At 45.5% G+C, this 25914-nt stretch overlaps 1 protein-coding gene across 2 annotated transcripts; it reads left to right on the top strand.

The window, feature by feature from the left end:
• Positions 1 to 523: 523 nt before the first annotated feature.
• SIL1 (SIL1 nucleotide exchange factor) lies at positions 524 to 24371 on the top strand. 2 transcript variants are annotated; one of them, XM_078868025.1, is made up of 10 exons: positions 524 to 567; positions 2325 to 2435; positions 3300 to 3456; positions 4031 to 4157; positions 8955 to 9063; positions 10713 to 10898; positions 12020 to 12141; positions 15999 to 16095; positions 20149 to 20313; positions 20636 to 24371. In XM_078868025.1, the coding sequence occupies exons 2-10, from the start codon at positions 2337 to 2339 to the stop codon at positions 21047 to 21049; spliced, it is 1476 nt and encodes a 491-aa protein (XP_078724151.1). In that variant the 5' UTR covers positions 524 to 567; positions 2325 to 2336; the 3' UTR covers positions 21050 to 24371. The 2 variants fall into 2 exon arrangements, with proteins under 2 accessions (XP_078724151.1, XP_078724150.1); XM_078868024.1 differs by lacking the exon at positions 524 to 567 and adding an exon at positions 1890 to 1960.
• The last annotated feature ends 1543 nt before the right edge of the window (positions 24372 to 25914 follow it).

The raw sequence follows: 25914 nt of genomic DNA on the forward strand, positions 1-25914 counted from the left end.
TGTAACCATCGCCACTGGGGAGACAAAGGCGGCCGGGCGTGTTGCTGGCCGCCCACCCCCCCCCCCCCCCTCCGTGTGTCGTGCCGGCCTTCATAGGTGCTCGCTAACAGCACTTGCCCCAACAGTCTGCCAAGGCTACACGGGGGATCTTTGTCTCGCGCGTGCAATTGCGGTGACTCATTGGGACTTGAATAAAAACCATGACGCGGCGCGGGCAGCGTCTTGACCAATGGGACGCGGCGACGTGGGCTGGTCTCCGCCACCGCCGCCGTGATTGGTCCGCTTGGTGGCCTGCGCGTGCATCAAATTGGGCCACGACGACGTCATGAGTAGGGGGGGGAGATGACGGAGAGGGGGGGTCCGTCATTGACCAATGGGAGGCGATGGAGTGTCGGCGTGCCCCCGCTTGATTGGTCAACGTGCGCCTGCCCAGGGTGTCGCTGAGTGGTTGACGCAACCCGCCAGCAACCCACGTGGTGGTCGTGTCTATATAAAGGGCGGCAATACGGAGAGTTCCGGGTTCACTGTCGAGTGGCGTGCTCAGGTGGCTGGAGTCTTCGTGTTGCGGTGCGTAAACAACCTGTTGTTGTTTAGAAAGAAGCCGCCGCTGTTGTTTGTGTGTGTGTGTTTATAGTACATATTGTCCACACACACGTAGGCTTTCGCGACCAATGTCCATAATAGTTGTTTTGGGTGAGATCGTATAAATATAAATGTTGTGGATTTGCTCTCGACACACCGGTGTGCTGTATTAGTAACGAATTGGCACGTTCTGTTTACGTGACAACCCTTACCAGTTGGCTGTCGGGTGGTGGCGGGTTTATCGACATAGTTACGCGATCTTAACCCAACAACACATGTATGTGGTATAACTGTGGTATAACAGCCATCGTATTTATATAAATGTGTGTGTGTAGTATGTACACTGTATAACTAGCACGTAACTACTCTATTTGAGTAGTGGAGATAGCGTTGCACGTATTGGCTAATTATCAGAGCACACGCTGTTGTGTATCGCGGGTTGTTAGTAATTAAACCGCGATTTTAAGAAGGGTCATTGCCCGAAACGTTGACTGTTATAATAACGAGATGTAACCTGAAGATCGCAAGCTGCAGATTTTCCCTCTGCACGGCAAGTTGTGGTCGTAGGCGTGTGTCTGTTCAATGTTCATCATCAATGTGGTGGTGAGACATTCAGTACAACTTGATGTTACGTAGCAGAGCCTGGGCCTTGCCGTGCAAAGGAAGGTCGTGGGTTGTTACTTTTATTTTATTTTACCAGCCAAGGCCCACTGAGCTATGTAGCTCTATACTCTTTGTTTTTTTCGGTAAAGTCACATAGGTATAAAATGAAACAAATCACGACGTTTCGGGCGCAACACAAGCGTCCATCATCAGGTGGAAAAGCGTGGTCTGCTGCTGAGACAGACTGTTTTGATGTAGCTCTTTTTCAGAAGCGACCTGGCTTATCGCAAATGGATCACTCAACCAAGTGGCCTATCGTGTGGAAATTTATAGCAGCCGAATACTCTGAACGCGTGTTGATTCTAAATGTTGAGGGGAAAACCCAGAGGACCCGGATGAAAGATCCATGCGACCAAATATACAGGCGTCATGGTCGGATAGTACACACGACTTCTTGTAGACCAAGCGAGGTAGTTAACATCTCGCGGTGATGGATCGATTGGGCTCGGCTTGCTGTCCATCTAGGATCGATAAAGTAAATGCTGTACAAAATCAACTGGTTCTGTTGTGTTGTGGATGAACTCACCCCTGTCATAGGACCGTGAAATGTACACCACTGGTTAAGGTGCCACCAACGGATACAGGCAACCACCGCCTCATTGCTGGTTTGAGTCTGGGCACACTTTATGCTCTTTTCAGGTGCCGCGGTGGCGAGATGTTAACTACCTCGCTTCGTATGGAGGAGGTCGTGGGTTCGATCCCGACCCTGACGCATGTATATTTTGGGTTTGCATTTCTCCCACCCTGTGGTCGTGTGGAATTGTCTCTGGGTCTTCCGGTTTTTCTCTCCAAATGTATAAACATGCGATTAGAGTATTTGGCTACTGTCAATTTCCACACAAGCCGCTAAGTTGACCTATCATTTGTGGCCAGGTTGCTTCTGAAAAAAAAGCCGTATAGTTAAGTGGGCCTTTCCCTGCAAAATATATTGTTTAGTTTAAGTAACAATCCGTAGCTCAAGCACACTGTTAGTCATAGATGTAACATTAATTCCATTTATAGAATATGGCTGTACAGTAAGGTGCGTTGTATATGCCGAGTTTATGATGATTATTGTGCTTCCAAATGTTCCCTTTCAGGCTGTTGTCATAATGAGGTTAGGAAGACTCCTCACCATGGGCTGCAGTGGCCGTCTCTCCCTCCTGCTCCTGGCGGTCGCCCTGTGTTCTACTCTGAACGTCAGAGCAAAGGTCCGCTTTCAACATTGTGTAGTTTGCAACAAACATGACAACATTGTGCAAGTGTTGACAAGAAATCTGATACGTAGTGAGACATTTATGACTTGCACCAAACCATTTGCTTTGCCCTGATTGAATAACGAAGGATAATGATTAATAATTGCTTTGTGTCTGATCACACGTAATATTGTTTGAGAGACTTTGCGTTAATTAAGGATAATCTACATCGACTTAATCCTTCGCTATTGCAATTTCCTGAAATAGTGGCTCGTGTTCATATATGGCTGGGCAAAAGTTGTGGCCATTACTTTATCTGTTTGACCAGTTTGCAACTTTTCAATTGGCACACAAAAACAGACATGAAAGACTTTGATCTGCACAAAGGTTGTTCCATTATAGCTCCAATTAAAAACCCATATTGAGCTGGTAGTCTGCATATATTTCGAGCACCTGCAAAGGGCATAACCACATTAACTTAAGATATTCACTCGACAAAGAGATGCTACCATGGATTAATAATGGTGAGCTCAATGGGTTTGCATTCAAGAGGTGGTAGTTCAAACAATGGGAAAATTGCCCCTACCTGTCCACCCGGCAGTTAAAATGGGTACACCACAGTCAACCGTCAGGTCCCATGTGCCGAGTAGTGTGGGCATCCCCACCTCTTCCAAGATTTTAGACAATGTGGAAGAGTAGGCCAAATACCCTCTTCGAGTGGCTCTCCACACCTTCCTCTTGTGGAGGCTCTACCACTGGTAGTGGTGTGTGAAATAGGTTTAAGGACTGAACCTTTACCTTTTAATAACCAGAATGTGTTGCATTAGCGGTGTAAACAAAAGCGAACGCATTGGTGAAATATTGCATGTTGGTATACAGGAGACGTCGGCCCTTGTGCTGGTTGAGGCGAACGTTGAGGATGGTCCAGAAGCGAACGATGCAACGGTCACCACGGAGATGGAGCAGCAGGAGGAGGAGGAGGAGTATAACCCAGAGGTGTTTCACCCCACAAGTGAATGGCAGTCACTGAAGCCAGGTAAGAATGACCACCCCAGGCGTCTACTCTTGCATATTGTCGAATACCATCACGATGCTCTCACTCGACCTAATTTAAAAGGTGAAGGTCAAGGTGCAGCCCTGAAATTACTCGCTCGTGCCGCTGTTGGCGGCATGGCTTCCCACTCTAGGGAGCTTTAGAGAGCCCCTCTAAGAGGGCATCTTGGCCCATTCGTCAATGCTGGCTAGAGGTCTTGGAAAAGGTGGGAATAGCCACACATTACCGCACCACATGCGGCCTGCCAATTGCAGAATGTGCTGTAACCATTCGTACTGCTGGGTGGACAGGTGGCAGTGGGGGGTTAAAATCCTCTACTATTGTTTCAACTGCCGTATCAATTCAATGTCAAAGTAAGACTCACTTTCATAGTGTTTTTTTTTTACATGTGGAGACCTTTTTATTAAATTACTTGATGCGCACTTTGTGTCCTGGGAGAAAATAATAAAATGTGTTCTCTTATATCAGACCGCTCTCCAAACAGCAGTGCCACGTCTCGCCATGGAATCCCAACTAATATGTATTCTGGAATGTGTGCACCTTGTCTTTGTTTCAGGCCAAGCGGTTCCAGCTGGCTTGCACATCAGGCTCAACCTTCAGACAGGCGAGAGGGAGGCAAAGTTGTTGGACGAAGCGGACGGACGCAATCATGGAGAGAAGGATGACCGCAAGCAGAGAGACAAGTGATAGTTCGCACGTCACTGCATTGCCCATCTCGTAGTAGTCCGCGGCTTGCATACAAAGTACATGTGTTAGTCGGAACACCATAAGGCAGTGTTTTACACAATTTTTCTCAGTGTGAGGGCTGCCACACATTTGAAAGCATTGTTGGGTTTGACAGCAGCACGATGATGGGGTGTTTTCACATTTGTGTATTATCGGGGGCCGCACTAAAGGCCACTTCGGGGCTGCCAGTGGTCGGCGGGCCTTGCAATGTAGAACACTGCCTTTGTATAGCTTGGCTGGTTTTAATATTGTGGCGTTCGATTTAGTGTGATGTGTATATATACATATATACACACAGGATACAGGCATATACATCGGCCTACACAACGGTTATTACTAAATATTTCAATGAGGTTATTCTCATGATGGATTTTGAGATTAATTGCAGATAGTCCCATAAATAAGAATTAATCTGGTACAAAGGTTGTCGCTGAGTTGTTTATGTAGTGTCAATTAGTTTTTTTATGAAATCCATAATATTTACTTGGATATAAAAATAAATGTGTTTAATATTATATTGTTCTTTCGGTAAAGTCGCGTAGATAAAAAAAATAACAATAAAATTATGAAAATAAAGTTAATAAAAATATCACAACGTTTCGATCGCAAAACAAGTAGTCGAAATGTCGTGATATAGAATATGAATTCCTGCTGTCACGAAAGTTTTAAGTCAAAGATGTGTTAAATGTTAATTTGGATTTAATTAAAGGCCTCATTAAATGTGCTGGGCCCAATAACAAAAACCATGACATCTAAATAGTACGTTATAACATTTGAGAATCATATTGACTTATGTGTGTTCCTGTGAGCGACCAATTCTTGACTAATGGTTGGCTATGACAAGGTAAACATTCAGACTGCAATGCAGCCTGGTCGTCCTCTTGGTTGGGGCTCCGAGTTGCAGGTTGCGTGTTCTCAGCTAATCTCAGGGACTTTTCTCCAGTCTGATGCCACGGACAAGAGCGTTTTTAGCACTTGGCCATTGTCAGTCCACTGCTGGATCAAGGCCTCGCCAAGCCACCACCATCTCTTGCGGTCCTACGATGTACTAATTCGCCCAGCACCTGCACGCGAACTGATTTCATCGCTCCATCTCCTCGGTCGGTGTACTTTTGGACACTTGCCACCCGTTGGCTGCCATTCCATCGTTATTCTTGATCGTCGGCCGTCGTCCCTGCTCGTGACGTGACCTGCTTAACCGTTTCTCACCTTTTGTTTTTCGTGCATATTAAATGATGTGCCGTGGCTGTCGGAGTTAAACATTGCCCAATTATGCCTACACTGAGAACTTCTGTTACCTAGCACCACGTGACTACATATGGTATAGATACTGTATACATACATTTTGGTAGTGTTTTAAAACGCGTAATAATAATTTGTTAGTATATAATGAATGAGCCAAATTAATTACTTCGTTTGAACTGTTTTGTTTTGACCACATTCCGGTCAAAAGAGTAAAGCTTTCTTTCTCTTGCTACTCTTTCCCTCGGACTCCAGTTATGTGATATCCATGCTGTGTCCTGAGACAGACACTTCTAGTGACCACCGTCTAACCGTGCATTATGGGTAACGGCCCTGAGAGATGTAGACAATACTTTCCAAGTTATTTTTCAGTGTCTCTTCTCCACGCAACATTTTGTATGCCTATACTCTTTGGTTTTTTCGGTAAAGTCACGTAGGTATAAAATAAAATAAATCGCGACGTTTCAGGCGCAACACAAGCGCCCATCATCAGACCATGCTTTCCCACCTGCTTTTATACCTACGTGACTTTACCGAAAGAACCAAAGAGTATGGATTCCTGCAGTCACGAAAGCTTCAAATCAAGCTTTTGTATGCCGTTTTAAACATTGTCACATGCCAATATAACCGTTTTTATTCCCATGGCTGCATTATGCAAATTAAGTGACCAACCAACATTTTCGTGAGTCGCGATTGGCCAGGATGACCATCGACAAGCAAAAATTTGGAACATTGTTTAATTATGGATTCCGAGCGTTTGAGCAGGGCTGACGCTGCTTTTTGCTTGGTGTGAGTCTGCTCTGAGTCACTCCTCCAGCAGCTGTGCAGTGAATCGAGTGGGTAATTCACCTTGATAAATTTGTGGCATTGAGCTGTGATATCAAGTCTGATCAAAAGTATTAATATCGTCTGCTATATAATGCGATGTTTCTGAAAAACACCGCATTATGGAAATCTTATGTGAATAATTAATACATAATATAGGGTAAAGCACACGTGAGATGCGTACTCAGGCTGAACAAAGACCGAGGCGTGTGGGTAGCATCTCGAAGCATCCAGCAGAAATCCCTCCTTGTGTGATGCTACGCCGAGGCAGCCGTACAACCGCTTATTCCTACTCGTGCGATGTAGTTCCATTCACTTAATCGCATTATATCCAATTCGCATCCACGTTAGTAAAAAAATGTGTTCCCTAATACATTGAGCGCGTGATGTATAAATTTGCGTTTTGAAAACGCACGGCATAGGAGAACAGATTGTATAGGTATCTCAAATACTACGTTTATATTATCTCTGGTGTCCCATTAAGTTCAGTGCACCTATACACGAAGTAAAAAAAGGAATTAGAAGTGACAACCACATGTTGTTACATTTGTTCCTGGATGTGATTTTGTAATCAATTCCAATGCAGCACCTATCTCACACGTGGTTGTTAGGCTGGATCTTACAAGATCATGAAATGTTTCTACCATCTACACAAGATGTTTGTAAATAATATGTGATATCTTCAAAAGCAAGTATTTTAGCAAAGCGCTCGTATTCGTGCATATACTTAACAAATGCACGTTTGCGTTACCTCTACTCGTCAAATGGGTTGAGCATGGTCTATTTTTATTGTAAATCCCATAGCTGAGAAGGACCCAACATCGCTGCTCCTGTCGAAGCGTTAATCTGGCAGGAAGGCGGCAAAATAACCTTAATCTTTTGGTACTCCATTTATTGGTCAGAGCCCGGACATCGTTGATGAATGAAAAACTATTGTGTTTGTGTGGCTCCCCGGCCTGTCCGCTGGATCCTGTGGCTTCAATGCATAGAACTTCAGGGGTGTGCGAGCGCTCCTGAAAGAGTTGGTGGAATTGTAATAATTAAACGAATAATTGCATTTTGTAAATTAATAAATAGCTGTGCCGAGCCATAGCCTCCGGAAGTGGATGCCATATAGTCATCTTCCAGTGGCTATGGCTCATCATGGCCATTAGTTAATTTTGTGTATTAATCTTGATTTGAAATTTTAGTGACTGCAGGAATCCATACTCTTTGGTTCTTTCGGTAAAGTCACGTAGGTAGAAAATAAAATAAATCACGACATTTCGGGCGCAACACAAGCGTCCGTCATCAGGCGTATTAATTTATTTAATCTCTTGCCGACTTCCAGGCGAGCCCTTCCAACCCAAAAGATTTTGGATATCTGAGCCACTGGGGACAGGAAGGGTGCAAACGTCGTTTATTTTGCTCGCTGTGAGCGCTTGGTGAAGCTGGGCACAAAGCAACAAGTACATTGTTACTAGCTTGCTTGGAAGTTGGATTGTTCCCTCGAACGTTGGCTTGAGCTTACTCGGCAGCCCGGTGCCACGTGTGGCGCAAATAATGTTTGCATATATGCAGCAAAATAAGAGTGCAGTCTGGGTGTTGTGCAAGTTGGCACCTTGAAGTGCAGTGTACATGGGGTGACGTGGATATTGACTTTTCCTCTTGACTAGGTATCCACAATGTAATAAACTTGGCTTTACGTGCAGAATTGATGGAATGTGAAAAAAAACGTTAAAATTGAGAAACATGTTTACGTGAAGTAATTAAGAGCCTCGAGTATCGTAGCCATAGATGCATCTTGCGTTTCTAGAGACCCCGTAGAGTGTACGAGTGGAAATAACTTTTGGTCGCTGGCCGACGTTTAAATGTCGGTGAAAGAGCGAATTGTTACGCGATGCACTGGCAACAAAAATGTTAAAAACAAGAAGTGGGTAATGTTTGAAAATGGTCCGCTGTGTGGCAGTGTGACTGCATTGACTAAACTATTGCCTTTGTTTTCAACTAGCTAGGGATACATTCATTTTGTGCGAGGCCAAGGTAAATCTTCCCAGAGGATGTAATTCTAATTTCTATTGCATGTATTGTGTATCATTTATAGATTGGGTGGCTTCCAATTTAGACGATTTTGCTTTGATAAATGTCCAAATGGGTAAGCCACTTTGTTGAGCTATTATTTGTGGCCGGGTCGCTTTTGAATAATAAGTGAATATCTCGGTGGGCTTTCTTGGTTAGGATGGGGATGGTTTAGTTTTATTTGTTTGTGTTTGGGTGATTTGTTTACCTTTCTTGTACTCTCATCGTGTCTTTGTACTGCTGTAACATTCTTACCGCCCCGACTGCAAAAGGATGAGCTTTCAAGCTCAGTATAAATATTCTGATCATGATTTTGGTATAATGTGCAGCTTCTAGTGTGCACCACTAGGTGGAAGGTCTACAATACTCGTCCTCAATAATCGACTGCTTTGCCATAGGAATGTGGAATATCCACCACGTGTTTAAACTCCCCTCCCCCACAGTCATAATGTGTCAATCCACACCCTGGTGGCCACCCTTGCAAACAAGGCGTTTCATTTCACGGGATCTTTGACGGGTGAAATCTTTTTAACGAATGAAAATTTAATAAAAAAAAGTGAAGCGCCTATTGCTAAAAAAAACAACGATGCCAAAGTGCCCTCTGAACGCGTTGTGCGTGTGGGGTGCAGGAAAGGCAGTCTGGATGTGGAGGCCGGCTCCTACACGGCCGCGGAGCTCAAGCAGGCGCTCAAAAAGTTCAAGTACTCGGACCCCGATGCTGCAGCTGCCAAGGCACACGTAGGCAGAGTGGCGAGGTTCATTGTGGGCAGACGCGCCCCCCAGGGAGTCGTGGGTGCCTCTCTCTGTCGGGGGCGAAGCATAGAAACTTCCTGAGGGGGGCGATGGAGGGCAGTCCTGAGGTGTCGAACTCTTTAAATAGGGCTCATGTTAATCATATATAATAAATACAGACTTCCAAACATTCAATATATTTTCTCTGGCCATTTCCAATTAACCCTTTCCAATGTATGTTTACATTATCAGTTTTTTCTTGATATTTCGTTTTCATCAGAATATATTTTAAATAAAATAACTTGATTGGTACTGGGGCTCCCACAAGGCCACGCGGGAGGGCGTGTGGCACAGTTTGGCACCAGCTATTGTGGAGTGCGGTCGTGTCACTACGGTTCTCTACGGCGAATAATTAAAAACAACGGCGCTACGCCTCTGAATAAAACTGACGTTGAGCCGTTTGCAGGTTCGGAGATTCGGAGGCGAACGGAACCCCCCACCCTGCAACTTGCAGACGTCTCGGAATGGCAAAGTGTTGAATGCCAATTGTTAGGGTCTCAAGGGGGGAGGGATTGCCCCCCCCCCCAAACTCGCCCTCCCCCCCCCCCCCCTTGATTTCTCTACTCAGCGTGGCCATTAACTTACCTGCACAACATTGCTGTGGGCAGCTTGTGCAGCAATAGGGTTTTCAGGTTGTTACCACGCGTTGTTCGGCGTGGTGTCCCGACGTTTCGCTTTACGTGCTGGGTGCTCCTTGGGGAACTGAATTGAGTTCCGTGAATTCCGTCCCTGTAGAAGCTGCCCGACCAAATGCAGCGGGGACGTTTGAAAGTCAACGGGGGCACAACCCAAAAACGCGACGGAAAGGGCTCGACCCGTTTGTGGCCGTGCGTGGTGGCACATGCCATCTCAGTCTTTCCTGAATTTCTACCCTAGGTGAATTTATCATAAATGAGAAACCTGTAGTGGAGTCTAAACATGAGTACTGGGGACACAAAGGTGGCAGGGCTTTACAAGGTACTTATTAACAGCAACAGTTTCTATCAGGTCGTATGGGTGAATATTTCTATTTTTTGTCTGCAGTGTGTGTTCATGTGTACAATTTTAATTGTTTATAAAACGTATTCAACAGTCTTCTTGGTTCTTTCGGTAAAGTCACGTAGAAGGGAAATAATAAAATAATAATAATAAAACAATAAAATACAATTCTCACGACGTTTCGGCCACAATGCAAGCAGCCTCCCCTAACCCAGCTTAAATATACGCTGCCAAGCTTGGTGGTGTTCATTCAGACGCTGTCTTTCCGACAGACCTGTTCTTCACCTGAGGACGGCTGCTTGCGTTGTGGCCGAAACCTCGTGAGAATTGTATTTAATTATGTTTTAATTTTTATTATTTTATTATTTCCCTTCTACGTGACTTTACCGAAAGAACCAAGAAGATGAATCCCTGCAGTCACGAAAGCTTTAAATCGAAATGTGTTCAGCAGTGTTTTAGTGATGCCAGGGCAAAGATGATGAATGCACGATCGGTCTAATAATTCATTACATCACTGAGAATTAATGTGTTTATTTGATAAATGCTAATTGATCATCCGTTGCGTCCTTGCTTCCTCGGTTGTCATTGCTTGACCGTGTTGTGCCTCACGGTTTCAGGCAGACGAGGTCAAGAAAAATTTCCGTTCGATGGACGAGATCAAGAAAGACTTCAATGAGATGCACGTGAAGGCCGAGTCGGATTCGCAGATCATGCGCAAACTGCTGGCCACGTTCTTGCAGCCCGACGTCCCCGTGACGGAGCGCAGTGCCGCCCTGTTCGACCTGGAGTACTACGTGCACCAGGTGTGGGCCTGCTGCAGTACCTCGTCTCTGAACTCTCAAGTTTGTTTGTGCGTGTTTGCTAGGCACATTACCTGGAGATTCTGTCGTGTTTTAAATGCTGGGTATACCAGGAGAGAGGCTGGGGTATAAGCACACGCAAAATCCGTGGAAGAAAAGGTGGGGCATGTGTGTGCTTATATCTGACGTAGTGTGCTTGTGTCAGAAGTTGCCCCTTGGCTTTCCCTCCGCCAGTGCAATGTAAGGACGAGCTGGTTGTATGTGAACTGTGCTAATTTAAGGTGTCCTCATATCCAAATTATACTTTGCACGTAATTCGATTTTTGTATTGTCTGCTTTTGAGCTTTTGCCGAACAGTAAGTGATGAGAAGTCCTCACCAAACATGTGGAGTCTTGCATCGCTGTTACGCGGCAACAGAAAACTATCAACGTCGGTACCCCACTGTAAATAGCGCATGCAGTCGCATGCGATACTTGCAGTGTGATTAAGTACAGCCCACTACTTTCTATCGTTGACAAGCGCTATAGATATGCCAAAAAAAAACGTGGAGGTTTTTTCTGAACGCTTGTCGGCAATGCATGTGACCACTTCGCCCTTTCATCGGATGCCTGATCTCACGGGATGTTGAAGGCAAGGTATAATTGAGCCGGGATAAGTGCTTGAATGGGGGACCACCATGCATTGTAGGTGTTACAGGCCGCAGAAGTATGTGCTTGGCAGCAAAAAGGAGTGGGAGCAAAATCTATTATTACACACAGTGCTTGTGCATGTATACCTCTGAGTATGTAAGCACTGTGTGCATCTATACCACAGTGGTTCTTCATTGCAAGGCCATTGCGGGCCACTGGCAGCCCTTGGTGGCCTTTAGTGCGGCCCCTGACAATACACAAATATGAAAACACCCCCCCCCCCCCCCCATCATCATCGTGCTGTCAAACCCCAATGGTTTCAGATGTGTGACGGTCCTCGCACTGATGATGTTTTATCGGTGAAAGTAGGGCCCCCCTCTGAAAGTTAGTGAAGAACACTGAGCTATGCTTAAAGTAAAGCAACGCCGTGTTAGCTTGGCCAGAGGTGTGAACGTCGGTGCTAAACGGAACTTGGCATTGTGTTGCATCGACAGGTGGACAATGCCCGGGATCTGGTGACGCTGGGAGGCCTCCAGAAACTTGTCAACGCCCTCAACTCCTCCGAGCCTGAGATTCGGAAAAACGCAGCTTTTGTGCTGGGATCGGCCATGTCTGGGTGGGTATTTTTGTCCTTTGAAGTAGCGGTAAAGAAAAAGAACAGAAACTAGTTTGCCTGCAGCCGCATTTGACGCACTAAAGGTGTCGTTGCTGCCTGCTGCACATTTTTGTTTCCGTGCATTATCTTAAATCAAGAGGGAAGGTCAACCTCTGTGGGCTCTGCCCCTTCTTTAGACCCCACCTCTTCCTGTTTATGTCCCGCCCCTTCCCCCCCCCACATGGGGGTGGACTGGTTTGGGTAGTGGTGGGAGGGAGTGAGTGGGGGGATGCCCAGCAGTGGTAGTTGTGGGCGGGAATAGAAGGGGGTAGAGGTGGAGCAACTTTTTGACAATGGCCAGAATCCCTCTTGGAGCAGCAATACCATCATAGATGTTGTTCGGTGTGGATCGAGGAAGCCTCACCGAGTTACAAAGCTCTTTTTTTGGGAGTATAACTGCGTTGGAATGTTTGGCCAATTTATTTTTAAAGGAGTGTTGGACTTGTGGAAGAATACTTGAGTACCTGGAGGGAACTCGAAAGGCTCACACGGACAGGCTCACGAGGCCACTTGTTGTACTTGCCGTCACTTGGCCATCTCCATAGCCCAGTGGTTTTGGGAGTTTCACAAATCTGTGTCGTCCACCAACCGTCGCCTTGAGCATTATACGTCTTAAACCTTTGCGGCAGGTGCTGTGCAGAATTCTCTGTTGTGTGATGGTGTAGCAACACGCATCAGTTAGCAGTGACATGGGCCAGCAGTAGCTCGTTCGCCACTTGTTTTCAGAGGTCCGCGGTTCAAATCCAGTAGGCCACCCTGGTTATTACTGCGGGCGTATTAACGATAAATATCACCAAGCATCGCATGGTTACGTAATTTTGTATTTTTCATTAGCCCGTGTGTGATGGGTTGGTGGTGGCGCATTCGCCGTTTATTTCAGAGGGTCGCCGTTTGAATCCAGCTGGCCGCTCGGGTTATGACTGCGGGGGTGTATTAGCCACAGCTATGATCCGCACGGTTGGCTACGTACGGTGCGAAAGAAGTTCAACATACATACGGTGGACATTAACAGATCCCTTAAATGTTATTCTCAACAAATAGCCCATTTTGTACTGCTGGCACCATGGTTAGAATTTGGAAATTTTAACAGCAAGTAACCAAATTGGAATTACACATAGCAATCATCGCCCCCTACTGGCAGGCTAATTAAATTAAAACTAAACTATTTTAATTTTAGCAGGGAAGGCCCACAGAGCTATATAGCTCTCTTTTCAGAAGCGACCTGGCCACAAATGATAGCTCAACGAAGTGGCTTATCATGTGGAAATGTAATGCAGCCAAATACTCTAAACGCATGTTTATAAATGTTGAAAGAAAAACCAGAGGACCTGGAGAAAAATCCACACGACCACGGGGAGAACATGCAAACTCTAAATATACAGGCATCACGGTCGGGATCGAACCCACGAACTCCTGTATACCAGGCGAGGTAGTTAACATCTTACCACCGTGGCGCCCCCACTTGCAGGCTGGTGCTGAATCTCATCCTTGTGCTACACAAGGGGATAGCTGCCACTGGGGGGGGGCTGCGCATTGAGTGGTTTGAGAGGGGTTGTGATGTAATGTTGCTGAGGGATATAAGTTAGCGCCATTTTTTATGGAAAAGGTTATTATCCACAGGCCCCGTCTGCTGCCGACTTTGGCCAAATAAGTGTAGTTAAATCTTTTTTGCATGGCCAATCTTATTTGACAGACAACTATTACAGGTTATTGATATACAGCCAGGCTTGTTTTACCATGTTTAGTTGTTTTCTCCTTTTCACACTATTGTTATGTAGGCCAGGTTTAGTCACAAACCGTACCTCTCCATAACAAAGGCTCACCCTCTTAAGCCTCACCTTACCATATGAATAAAAAGTGTGCCGTACTTGGCCCTTCCCCCCTCTCCAACCATTATATAAACGGAGTGGTAGCTCTTGCAATCTCTCATTTACTTGATACACCTGTTGTGGCTGTGACGGTTCCACCTGAAGACGGAAGCTTGTGTTGCCTCCGAAACGTCGTGATTTTTATTTTATTTTACTTTTATTACTTTAATGTTTTACCTACGTGACTTTACCGAAAAAACCTAAGAATAAGATATCCAAAGATTTCATTGTTCCTTTGAAAAAAAATGGTATTCCAACAATCTTGACTTAAAGCTTTCGTGACTGCAGGAATATATATTCTATGGATCTTTCGGTAAGGCCACGGAGACAGAAAAATAATGAAAATATTGCGATGTTTTGATCACAACACAAGCAATCGTCTTCATTTCTTGTGTTGCGATCGAAACGTCGTGATATTTTTATTTATTATTTTTCCATCTACGTGGCTGTACCGAAAGACCCATAGAATGTTTATTCAAACAATGTTTATTTTTAAATGAACAAAAGTTTGTAGTTCAAATTCTGGTGGTGTTTTTTTTGTGAATTAAATTTTCAACGATGGACCATTGTCGTCACCAAGCTATTGCAGTGCTTAACTGCTTTGTGAATTAACGGTGAGGGCACAGCAGAAACAACGCGATGACACAATTTAAACATTGATCCGGAGCAATACTCTGTAAGGGACATGTTATGGCTCTTTTCAAAATATTTTCACAGGTGTTTTTTTTATTTGTGTTGTGTGAGACTATGTTTTGCAATGCATGTTTTAAAAAACATTTAAATCATTGTCCTAACGACCCGTATATCTTTTCTCTGCTCTGTGTTTACTTCAATGCGGTGTTTGGTTGATTAAAATGAGGATAGCGACCGTGTACGGACATGTGATTGCGTTGCTCCTCGCCGATTTCTAAATAATACCAATCGCGGTGGTATTTTTAGTTGCAGATGAATTATCACCAAGTACACCAACATAAGAAATGTAGAAACAAACAAAAAGCATACCCTCCTACGTTTTAAGTTTTAAAAAGGACAAATTCAGAAAAGGAAATTTCCTCTTGGCCCCTTCCAATTTTCCTGGCATCAAAACCTCATCGCAACTTGGAAAAAACAGAAGGTGCAGTACCTAGTTTGCCTCGATTGTGTCAATAGTGGCAGTGCAGCATTTGGGAACAGCTTTGGCAGTGCCATATTCGGCCAAACGTTGTTTGTCTTGTGTATAGTCGCAGTTATATGTGCTGTCACTGATGACTGGAGTCGCGGCCTTCCAATTCTTCACTTGGCTGGAGTCACGACTGCCTCGATGGTTGACTTTTTTCTTTCATATATTTTGTGTTATTTGAAATACACGATGTCGTTATTTGTTGTGTAGGTTGCTCAGTACCCTAATCTTTTTTAAATTGTAAGAGAGCAGATTAAAATTGTAAATGGAATCGTCGCGTCATAAACCCTGAGTGTTTAGCACATAACATAGGCACACAAGGTGAAAATTGTGGCTCTGTCTAAGCTATGACTCGATCACATCATAGTGAACGAAAACAAAAGCTCAAAGCAATTGAAATGTTCGGATCAAATTGTGACTTTGGACAATTTGAGTAAGACAAAAAACTGTACAGCATTTTCAGGATCCTCTGCATCCTGGGACGACATCTGTTGGTCATTCTTGAATTGCAGCTCTCCTGCCGACAACGCCAGATTTTTTTTCGTGAAACATTCGCAAAAGTGGCTTGTGTCCGTATGTTGAACTTCTTTCGAATACTTATATAGCCAACCGTGCTAATCGGAGGTGTAGCTTGAAGAACCCCCACTTTCCTTCTTGTCTTTCTGTAGCAGTGTTTGTGGGGATATTGCGTTCCAGAGCACGTAATTTTGTTTGCATTTATCGTCGATGTGATTTGCAGCTGCCTTGTCTGTCTTTGCCACATCTTGCTACTGCTGCTGCTGCTTTTGCAGGAATCCTCCGGTGCAGGTTCAGGCAGTGGATGGGGGCATCCTGCAGAAGCTCGTCACGGCCCTCGCCACGGAGCAGCAGCTGCCTGTCACCAAGAAGGTGCGCGCAGATCCTTCAGACAGAACTCGCCCTGGTGGCGAGATGTTCACCCTTTCCCATTCGGAATCGGAAGAAAAAAATTAAATGACTTTATCGGTACCGAGGCTCCCGCAAGGCCATGCGGGAGGGAGCGTGGCACAGTTTTTGGAGCCAGCTATCGTACAGTGAGGCCGTGTTGCTATAGTTCTCTGCGGTGAGTACAGTATCTTTAAAAACAACGGTGCTACGCCTCTCTAAATTAAATTAACACTGAACCGCTTGTACATTCCGAGATTAGGCGGTGAACAGGACCACCCTGCAACTTGCAGACGTCTCGCAATGGAAAAGGGTTAACTACCTCGCCTGGTACACAGGAGGTTGTGGGTTCATTTCCAACCCGACGCCTGTATATATGGAGCTTGCATGTTCTCCCCGTGGTCGTGTGGGTTTTTCTCCGGGTCCTCCTTTTTTCCCCTCCACATTTAGAATCAACGTGCGTTTAGAGTATTTGGCTTCTATAAATTTCCAGCCGATAAGCCACTTCGTTGAGCTATCCTTTATGGCCAGGTGGCTTCTGAAAAAGAGCTACATAGCTCAGTGGGCCTTACTTGGTGGTCAACAACAAAAAGACTCGACCGCTCGTGGATTCCTATTGGTTGTGCCGGCGCACTTGGCCGGTATGTTTTGAGTTTCTAAGATCACGCCTTCGTGTTCATCGGGGAAAGGTGCAGCCCAGTAATTGTTTGCTACAGCCCCTGCTGACGAAAGAATAACGCTCGATTCGTAACACGGTGCCGCCGCACAGTGTTCACTCCGCTCGCGTAGAGAGAGAGAAGGATTCGTAGGCGCGAGGAGCAACCACGGACATGCAGGAAAGCAGCCACGCGATGAGCCGGCGCCAAAAATTGCCCAAGCTCTGAGGTTCTCGATATATTGAGGTGTTGTTTATTGGCCGATTTTTTTTATGGGTGTTCACATGCGGTAGGAAACCGGAGCACCTGCAGAAAACCATACGCGTGAAAGGGAAACGTTATCCCATACAGCTGGTGCCATACCCTTGCACGTCAGGGGAATTGCACCTTCTTGACAACCATGGGAAGGGAGTTTCACAACATTTGTACAATTCAACAACCCTCACCTCCACAGTGCTGGATTACAGGTGTGCATTTCCACCACCACCTGGCTATTGGCCTCTACTAGAGGTATCCCTAGAGAGCCTCCTTCTAGACAGGGTATATTGGCCTACTCTTTCATGCTGGCAAGATGTCTAGGGAGGTGGGGGAGTACGCACAATTTACCCCACTGCACACTGTCTGCTGTTTGACGGTGGTGATTTGTGCATCTATAAGACACTAAAATAGCAAACCATAACTTTTTGAGACATACGTAAAGGTGGGTGATGTCACCTGCTTTTTATGGAGGTAGTTTTGTAAACGCGCTGCTTTGGATCTATGGCCAAGTGCACTTTGTCTGAAAGCAGTTGTCTCGATCGCACGCAATTTCCGAGAGGAAGTGGAGCCAAAGGTGGCCTTGGTTGTAGTTTCTCGGAATGGCCACGATTCCAATTTGTCAGTCACTGGGAATCTCCAGATGACGGAAATTATAATCATGGATCCCATGGTCAATTTAAATATGAGTATTTGTTTGGAATAATGAGTGTCAAAAAGAAACCCCGAAGCAAACGTGCCATTTTTAAAGAGTTCACTTGAGCTGCATTTTCTGCTGCGTCGTATTTTTCTCTCGGCTTGATGTGGGCAAACCAAGAATCTGGCACAAAGTTCAGCCTAATTACTTTAGGCGGCGGGGGGGGGTCCTTTACTGTGCGTAACTTTTTTTTTTTATCAGGTGGTGTGTTGGTAAACTCTCTTGTTCGCCTGGGAAGAAGAGGGGCCATTGAAAGATACTAAAGAGTAAATTTTGAAAAATGTTTGAGCAAGAGATTGTTTGCATTCTCCTATTATCAACATCTTAGCGTATGTCTCAGCTGCGATAATAAAAATGTTGCCGACTTCACTTTCTTCAGCCCCATGGAAAGATCTATATTTGTTACTGCCATCTTTAGAAGTGATCACCATCTGATGGTTGTGAATGTATAAAGTATAATTAGTCATTTTAAGATTTGCTTAGTGGGGTTTGCGCAGTTTAACGTGTAGGCTTTTGGGACCGCAGTTTAACGTGTATACTTCAGCGACCAATATTATCTAAAATAGAGGTCTTTTGGGTTAGATCGCGTAAATATCAATGTGTTGTTAAACCCGCCGCCATTTGACACGGCCAATTGTAAGGTTCGTCACGTAAACAAAACATGGCAATTCGTTACTAGTTTAACACACCGGTGTGTTGGAGAGTAAACTCGCAACATTTACAATAGAGTATAACGTATCCCCGGTAATTACACCCAGCATTATCAGTCGATAGCCAGAATTTTTCGCGCAATTAATGGTCCGTTGTTGGTCTGGGGTCAATGTGGTTGTTTATCTCTCTGGGGGCACCACTTTGCGGAAAGTCAACGGTGCTTGGTCCCCACCGTCGGAATGTGGAAATGGCACCACAGGCTCCGAGTTGTAAGCAGAAAGGTGAACGCCTATCGTACGCTGGCGTGGGGCACAGTTTGACATGGTGCCACGGTAGCGAGGTGTTTACTATGTCGCCTGGTATACAGGAGGTTGTGGGTTCGATCTCGACCCTGACGTGTGGAAATTTGGGTCCTCCGGTTTTTTGCCTCCACGTTTAGAAACATGAGTTTTTGGCTGCTAGAATTTTCCACGTGATAAACCACTTCGTTGAGCTGTCATTTGTGGCCAGGTTGCTTCTGAAAGAGCTATATAGCTCAGTGGGCCTTACCTGGTAAAATACATTGTTTGGTTTTAAACCTTTTTCTAATTGTACTAAATTTTTCCAGCACCCAGATATAACTTGCACAAAAGCCACGGTGTGTCTAATTATTTCTATACAGCCACTACCGTCTGTCCCTGAATTGTGCTTAATAAGTGTTTCGCTGTGCCTTAAATCACTGAATACGAGTGCACGCTTCCAACTCAGTGTAGTCGGAGCCCAGTGAGGGTTTTTGTGTAGTTGGCAATCGAGCTGAAACTCAACGTTTTTTGCAGCTGAGAATGATTTTTTTTACTGTTATCAGGAGAGCTCGATTCAAACCCTGAACTTAACGTTACCGGGTCATGCAGGCGTATTATTGTTCCTCTTAGCTGGCCAGCTGCTTCAAGACACCACTGTCTTCATGCCAGTCGTAACTACATTTTTTAATCGTTGGAGATATTCTGATAACAGTTTGTGAAAGATAGCACCTCTGTGGATAACTTTGTGCTGTTTGAATGTAATCCAGGTCCCTATTAAAAATTAGCGTTTCTTGCCCAATGGGTTTTACCTGTGCAAAAGTAAAACCAAAAGACTCGGTGATACTAATCGTATTGCAGTAGTCCCTTGGTGTTAGCGGTGACATCGGTTAACGTTGGCCTCCCATAGGACCCTCCATGGTTTCGACTAATGTTGAAGTTATGATTAACGCTAACTTTACGTTATGCACGCGGGTGCTAATTTCGGCCAATTATAATGCTGAGCCATGCCATCGGCTAATCGGTGACGCCCATTTATGAGAGTAGACCTCGACTGGCTTTGTTAACATGTTTTCTGTTTTGGCAGTGGAAACAGCTCTCTTGCAGACTCTGATTTTTACTTAGTTTTCAACTCATAAAAGTGAATTCTATTAACAGTTATATTGGTAAACAGTAGTTTTCGTGGAATGGATTAAAAACGTAAACCCAGGGACTGCTATATTAATGTGAAGAATTGTAGGTCCCACGACATTTTGAATGAAAACGATCAGAATTTCTCCACATCTTGAAAAATCATTATTTCCCGTGTGCTGCTTCACCAGAGAGGTCTTCACTTCCTCGTGGAAAAAAAAAAACAGTGAAGCAAAAAGGAAGGAACCCAGCCCAGAATTGGTTTGTGTTTCCAAGCACAGCCACCGCGGGGGGCTCATCCCGTTTTGTCTGAAGCCGCGAGCCGCTTTTGTTTCCCCCCCCCCCTTCTCCGTTTCTCGATCACCCGCAGGCGCTGTACGCCCTGGCGGCAGCGCTGCGCCACTTCCCGTACGCGCAGCAGCGCTTCCTGTCGCTGGGCGGCCTCTCCGCGCTCGGCCGCATCTTCGACGGCGAAGGCACGCGCTCGCTGAGGTTCAAGGTGCTGACGCTGATCGGGGATATGCTCAACGAGAAGGTGAAATGGCCCGTCGCCAACAACGTGCGGCGCTCGCCCGCTTTGCCGCTCTCCGATGATGAACGCTTTTTATTTGAAACGTCCTGTCTTCGGGAGCCTGTCCAGTTTGCGGTGCTGAACATCGCAAAACGGCTGAATTCTGCCCAACGCCTGCCCGCAAAAGCGCAGAATCTCAGAATCTTCACTCGGATTGAAGAAAAAATCCAATGAGCTGTGAAGCTCTGTCACAAATGTGTGCAGAAGCCTTCAGACGTGCGCATCACACGGCTGCTTACGTGTCCCCGCTGCCGCCCCCCCCCCCTCTCTCCGCGCACCTCTGCAGAGCCAGCTGGAGTCGACCTCCGGCGACGAGACTGAGCAGGAGCAGCTCTGGCGCGCCGAGCGCCTGGAGCAGTACCGCCGCATGGCGCTGGCGCCGGCGCTCGCCTCGCTCGGCTGGTGCGACATGGCGGCGCCCCTCTTGTCCGACGGCGACGCCAGCCCCGACCACGACTCACGCGAGAAGGCCCTGGCGGCCGTGCTGGCGCTGATGCCCGCGTGTCGCGACGCGTTCCTGGAGCCGGAGCGGAGCCACGCGCTGGCGCGGAGGCTGGCGCTGCTCCGCGACGAGTACCGCCGTCTAGCGCGGCAGGAGGCGGCCGAGGGAGATGCGGACGGGTACTTCGCCGGCATGCTGAACGACGTGGAGAAGCTGGCGGCCGAATTTGACCCCGCGACGATAGGCTCGAGCGATTGACCCCCAACTCCCCCGTCGCTGGGATTGCATCTTAATTTATGATTGTCGTAATTTTTGTGACGCCCCCTCCCACCCCCCCCCCCCCCGCGCTTTTCGTCGTCGTGTGCGGTGAGCTCGAGTGGTTTGCCCGTTAATGCCGTTTGTGATGGCGACATGAGGCCGTGTTTTCCGCTTTCACTAATTTCATGCCCTTTGTTTTGGATGATGGTCAAATGACAGCCGCCATTATCTTTTCAAGGAAGAAGAAGTGAATGATTTAATTTTGAGTGGGGACTTTTGTAGAATTCCGATGGCAGCGTGCACTGTCACAGCAAACGCTGAACGAGCACCGTGCAAACAATCAGAAAACGAGGCCCTGTATGTAATGACGCCAATAAATATTTGAAGCGCCTTCAAATAGTATTTATTTCCATGGCCTAACGGTGTCTTCATACACAGGAAACATCGCAGCGACGATGCACTCCGCTGCTCCTGACGCTGTTGTCTGGCTTGACCGACCTGAGCATGAATTTGTAGTCGTGGCTCTGCATCTACATCGGCCATGCGAAAGACGAAGAGTGTATTTAAATGCTTTGTCTTCCTAATGTGCCAGATCGTTTCATTATTATACAAACCCCCTAAAAGGCACCGTTTTCCATATTTGAATAGTAAGTATTTCCTTAGATATATGGCAGGATTTATTTTTGTTTTCCTTCCCCGGCACCTCCGATTAGCATGGTTGGCTACGTACGGTGCGAAAGATATTCAACATACAGTCCAGGCCAGGCTTTTGTTAAACCCAGGGAATGTAATTGACCAGCCCGGTTTCTCCAACTTGGACTGAAAACCCGATGTTATCCTTCACGAGTGGAAGAGTTTTTTTTTTCAAAGTGACCTCTTGAATTAAGAGGGCCATGGTGTGGCCCTGGGCACATTCCAAGCAATGTGCAGTGCTGGCTTGTTTACAAACTTGATAACAGCAACAGGCAAGACTCTAAGTGACCATCCATGATTGTTATGTGGGGTCTCTATGGTGATGCATTTGATTGTTTACTCATCTCGAACATATCTCGTCTGTGCTCTGTGTATGTTTGTTGAACTTTTTTCGCGCACCCTACGTAGACCAACCAACCGTGTTAATCGGTTTGCAGGGTGAAAAGTGGGGGGGGGGGGGGGGGGTGGCCATGTCCAGTCCTGGCCAGCTCAGTGCCCAGAACTCAATAAATTACATGAAAATAAGCAAAAACACCTGAAAGTTAACGCCTTTAACATTCATACTCTTTGGTTCTTTCGGTAAAGTCACGTAGGTATAAAATAAATGTAATTAAATAATTTAACATTGCCATGAATGGACACATTTTCCGATTGTTTTGAATGAATTGCACGAATCTCTCAGCCCTACATGACACTTTAACTTTTAGTGATTCGCATTTTTTTTATTTGAGGGTTTGCTTTTAAAATGATTATTGATGGCACTTGAACATAAACATGGCACACTGTTATTTGGACGCCACTAGATTATGTTGTAATGAATTTAATTGCTATTTTAAAGTGTGTGTGCCTACTTTTGTAATACAAGATAAGGTGTGCTGGCGGATGCCTGTAATTTATTTTGAGGGAAAAAAGTTGGTGAATCGTGCAGATTTGTGGAACTTCCAAATCCACTGGGGCTGCAAGGTGGCTCGGAGGGAGGGGGGGGAGTAAATCGATGGGGGGTTAAGCCCGTCGTGAGTCTTGCAGTGTTCCACGAATGCTTGCGCTTTTCCCAGGTACTTCAGTTTCATTGCGCACACGAAGCACTCAGTAGAAATGGACATACGTCCCAACGTAGGACACGCCGAGACTCCAACCTTCCTAGGATGAATAAACACAATTTTTTGAAGCAGTTTATCTCCATTTTTAAATCTTCCCTTGCCAAGATGTGTGCACCTTACCCCCCCGGGACCATGGCGAGGCTTTGTGGGTAAGGAAGGATCCCGCGAGGGCGATGCTGTGCCACTTTGCATGATTTTGTGCATTCGGTCATCTACACAAATTGTAGAAATGGATTTTGACCATTTCGAAATTTGCTCATTTTGAAGTCAAAATTGGCCCCATTGTCTAATATCCCACACCAAACGTCTTGGTCACAACCGTGTTGCTGTATATATTGTGTAAGGACAGATATTACGTTTTGTGCGTTGTTTTGCGTGTGCTCCAACCATCAGAACATGGAATGTGTCGGAAGAGATGTATGTGGTGTGATATATTCTACTTTGGTTTCTGTTAACTCGCTCTTTCCTGGTTAGTAAATTAATTTGCAACGCTGATTTCTCATACGTGTTTATTGTGGTATTTGCGATCGTTGAGATCTGCAAATGATGAGAACCCCAAACGCAACAAATGTTTTTGCCGGCTGGAAAACGAATCGTTTCGACAACACCCTGAGTGCGAATCTGGACCAAACCGGCCTACAGTCAGCTCTGTTCGATGGGCTGGTCATGTTTGCGCACTTTATTAATGGTGACATTGGGATAAGATGCCCACAAAGCAGTTCTGCAGAAACTGGTGGTTTTGCAAGATGCTTAAGACGGATATCTGTACACTCAGTCCACGTGTTTCGCTTGTTGAACCTAAGCCTATGCAATGCCACTTTTACCTCTGTGCAATTGCAAGTAAGAATTGGTTTAGTGACCGCAAGATAATTGTCTTTTGAATATTCAGTGAGGCACAACTGAAAGTGTGAATATCTGTAAATAAACTGCAGTTTCATTAAGCTTTGCAGGAATGTTGACTTCGTAAGGATATAATGAAGCAATGAGCAAACCTGGAAAATCTGTTTTTTTTGTAAAAGTATTTTTTTTTACCAGACTCCATTGTCTGCTGTGCTGGCACAACTCAAAACACAACGTTAATAATCATTTACATCGGACAAAACTGGAGCCAACAGTTTTGTGCTTCAAGGCAATGTTAATTATTAATGGAGTACTGAGGGTTCTTTTTGCTGTTAAGTGAACACGTGGATCTACTGTATGTTGAACTTCTGTCGCAGCGAACGGAGCCAATCTCTGCAAGTCGGAGGTCTGTGCCTGGAGCTTCTGTGAATAAATTATGCAAATACAAAATTCGCCTAAAGCCAAGCTTCGTGTTGTCTTTTGCGAGAAAATAGTTGAGTTGCGTGGTCTCAAACTGGAGGGTTTCTCTGCCAAGTGGAAACACACGTGGTGTGTTTTATTAATGCTTGAATGAAATTTGCTGCTGACACTTGGGACTTTTTGTACGTTTGCAAACATTGAAGATTGTGTCATTTGTTCTGTGCTAGACCATCCACCTGACCGAGCCAATAAAAAGCCACGTGGGCAAATATTGCCAATTGATTTGGTTTATCAGCAAACAAGGGGGTTGTTGATAAGCGAGGACATTTTGACAATTATGTACGACATTCTTGCTGGAGATTACAACCAAGCATCATCAGGCGTTGACAGAAGCTCGACTTCTGTGCGGTCTGGTGACCTTCGTCTTTACACACACAACTACATGCATAAGAGGATGTTGTAAGCACCCTGTGACTCACAACAACAATGTTAAGAGATCCTGCATGTCATGGGTTCACTCGTTCAAGCCCTGACAAGATAAGAGGTTGGTCAAAAAAATGATTAGATGTACTCGAAAAGGAGTAAAAAAAAACGTTAACAAAACATTTTGTTCTCGTCCTGTGAAAACAATGGTGCAAATTTCATTTCAGTGTTCATCTGTTTGCCATTGCAATGCAAGTCTGATAATTGTCAAAATGGAAATTTTATCTTGGCAAGATGAGGTCAAAACAATTCCTCTAAAAAGTCAAAAAGTTAGAGGTGTGACCACATGTTTCAAGTAAAGATGAACACGAATGTGAATTTATTAAGCGTATATGCGCACATTTTGCTTAAATTACTGTCACCTCTTTCTGAGTAACCCTTAAAAAAAGCTTCTTATCTCAAATGGCCTTTACTCTGGAAATAAACTTCTGATTCCGATAATTCACATAGTTTTGCTTCATTTTAGCTCCATAAACTAGTTACATTTTTATTTTACCAGGTAAGGCCCACTGCGCGATTTAGATATTTTACAGAAGCGGCCTGGCCACAAACGACAGCTCAACGAAGTGGCTTATCACGTGGACATGTATAGCAGCCACATGCTCTGATTCTAAATGTGTAGTGGAACAAAAACGGGAGTGCCCGGATACAAATCGATGCCGACCACGGGAAGAGAGAGACACGCAAACTCCAAATATACAGCCGGCGTCAGTCGGGATCGAACCCACGACATCCTGCACACCAGGCGAGGTAGTTAACATCTCGACACTGCGGCGACTCTCGTAAATCTCCTACCCCCATCAGCCTCGTATGAATACGGACAGTATGTACAGAGGTGCAAACACCTCGCTTGGCATCGCTTCATTTCCCCTTGTGACGATGCGGGCACTGCAGGTTGTCCTGACCCAGTTGCGTCATCACTTTGTGACCGTGACCAGCAAATTACGACAATCTTCGACTGGCACCGTGAATCAGGACCCGAGATTTAATATAAAATTTCAGATTCCTTCGCCGTTGCTCCGTGACGCACAGATTCGATCCCTTGAGAGATTGAAACGCTATTTTGACTTGCTTGCGCAAATGTGAGACTTTAGCGGAGGCAATGGTAGTGTTTCAACGGGTGGTGAAATGTGTTCTAAACAAGAAAGAACTCAGAATTTTTGATTTTCAGTCATCGGCTAGGGTAAATCCACTACTGGATGAAGGTCTCCTCCAAGCCGCCACCATCTCAAACAACAGAGCAGTTGGATTTGCCTTGATTCCAAAGAAGCTGAACGATATAATGGCTGTGCAAATGTCCTGCACGATTTTCTCTCTGTCGATCATCAG

Source organism: Lampetra fluviatilis, chromosome 25, assembly GCF_964198595.1.
Source record: "Lampetra fluviatilis chromosome 25, kcLamFluv1.1, whole genome shotgun sequence".
Taxonomy (NCBI): Eukaryota; Metazoa; Chordata; class Hyperoartia; order Petromyzontiformes; family Petromyzontidae; genus Lampetra; species Lampetra fluviatilis.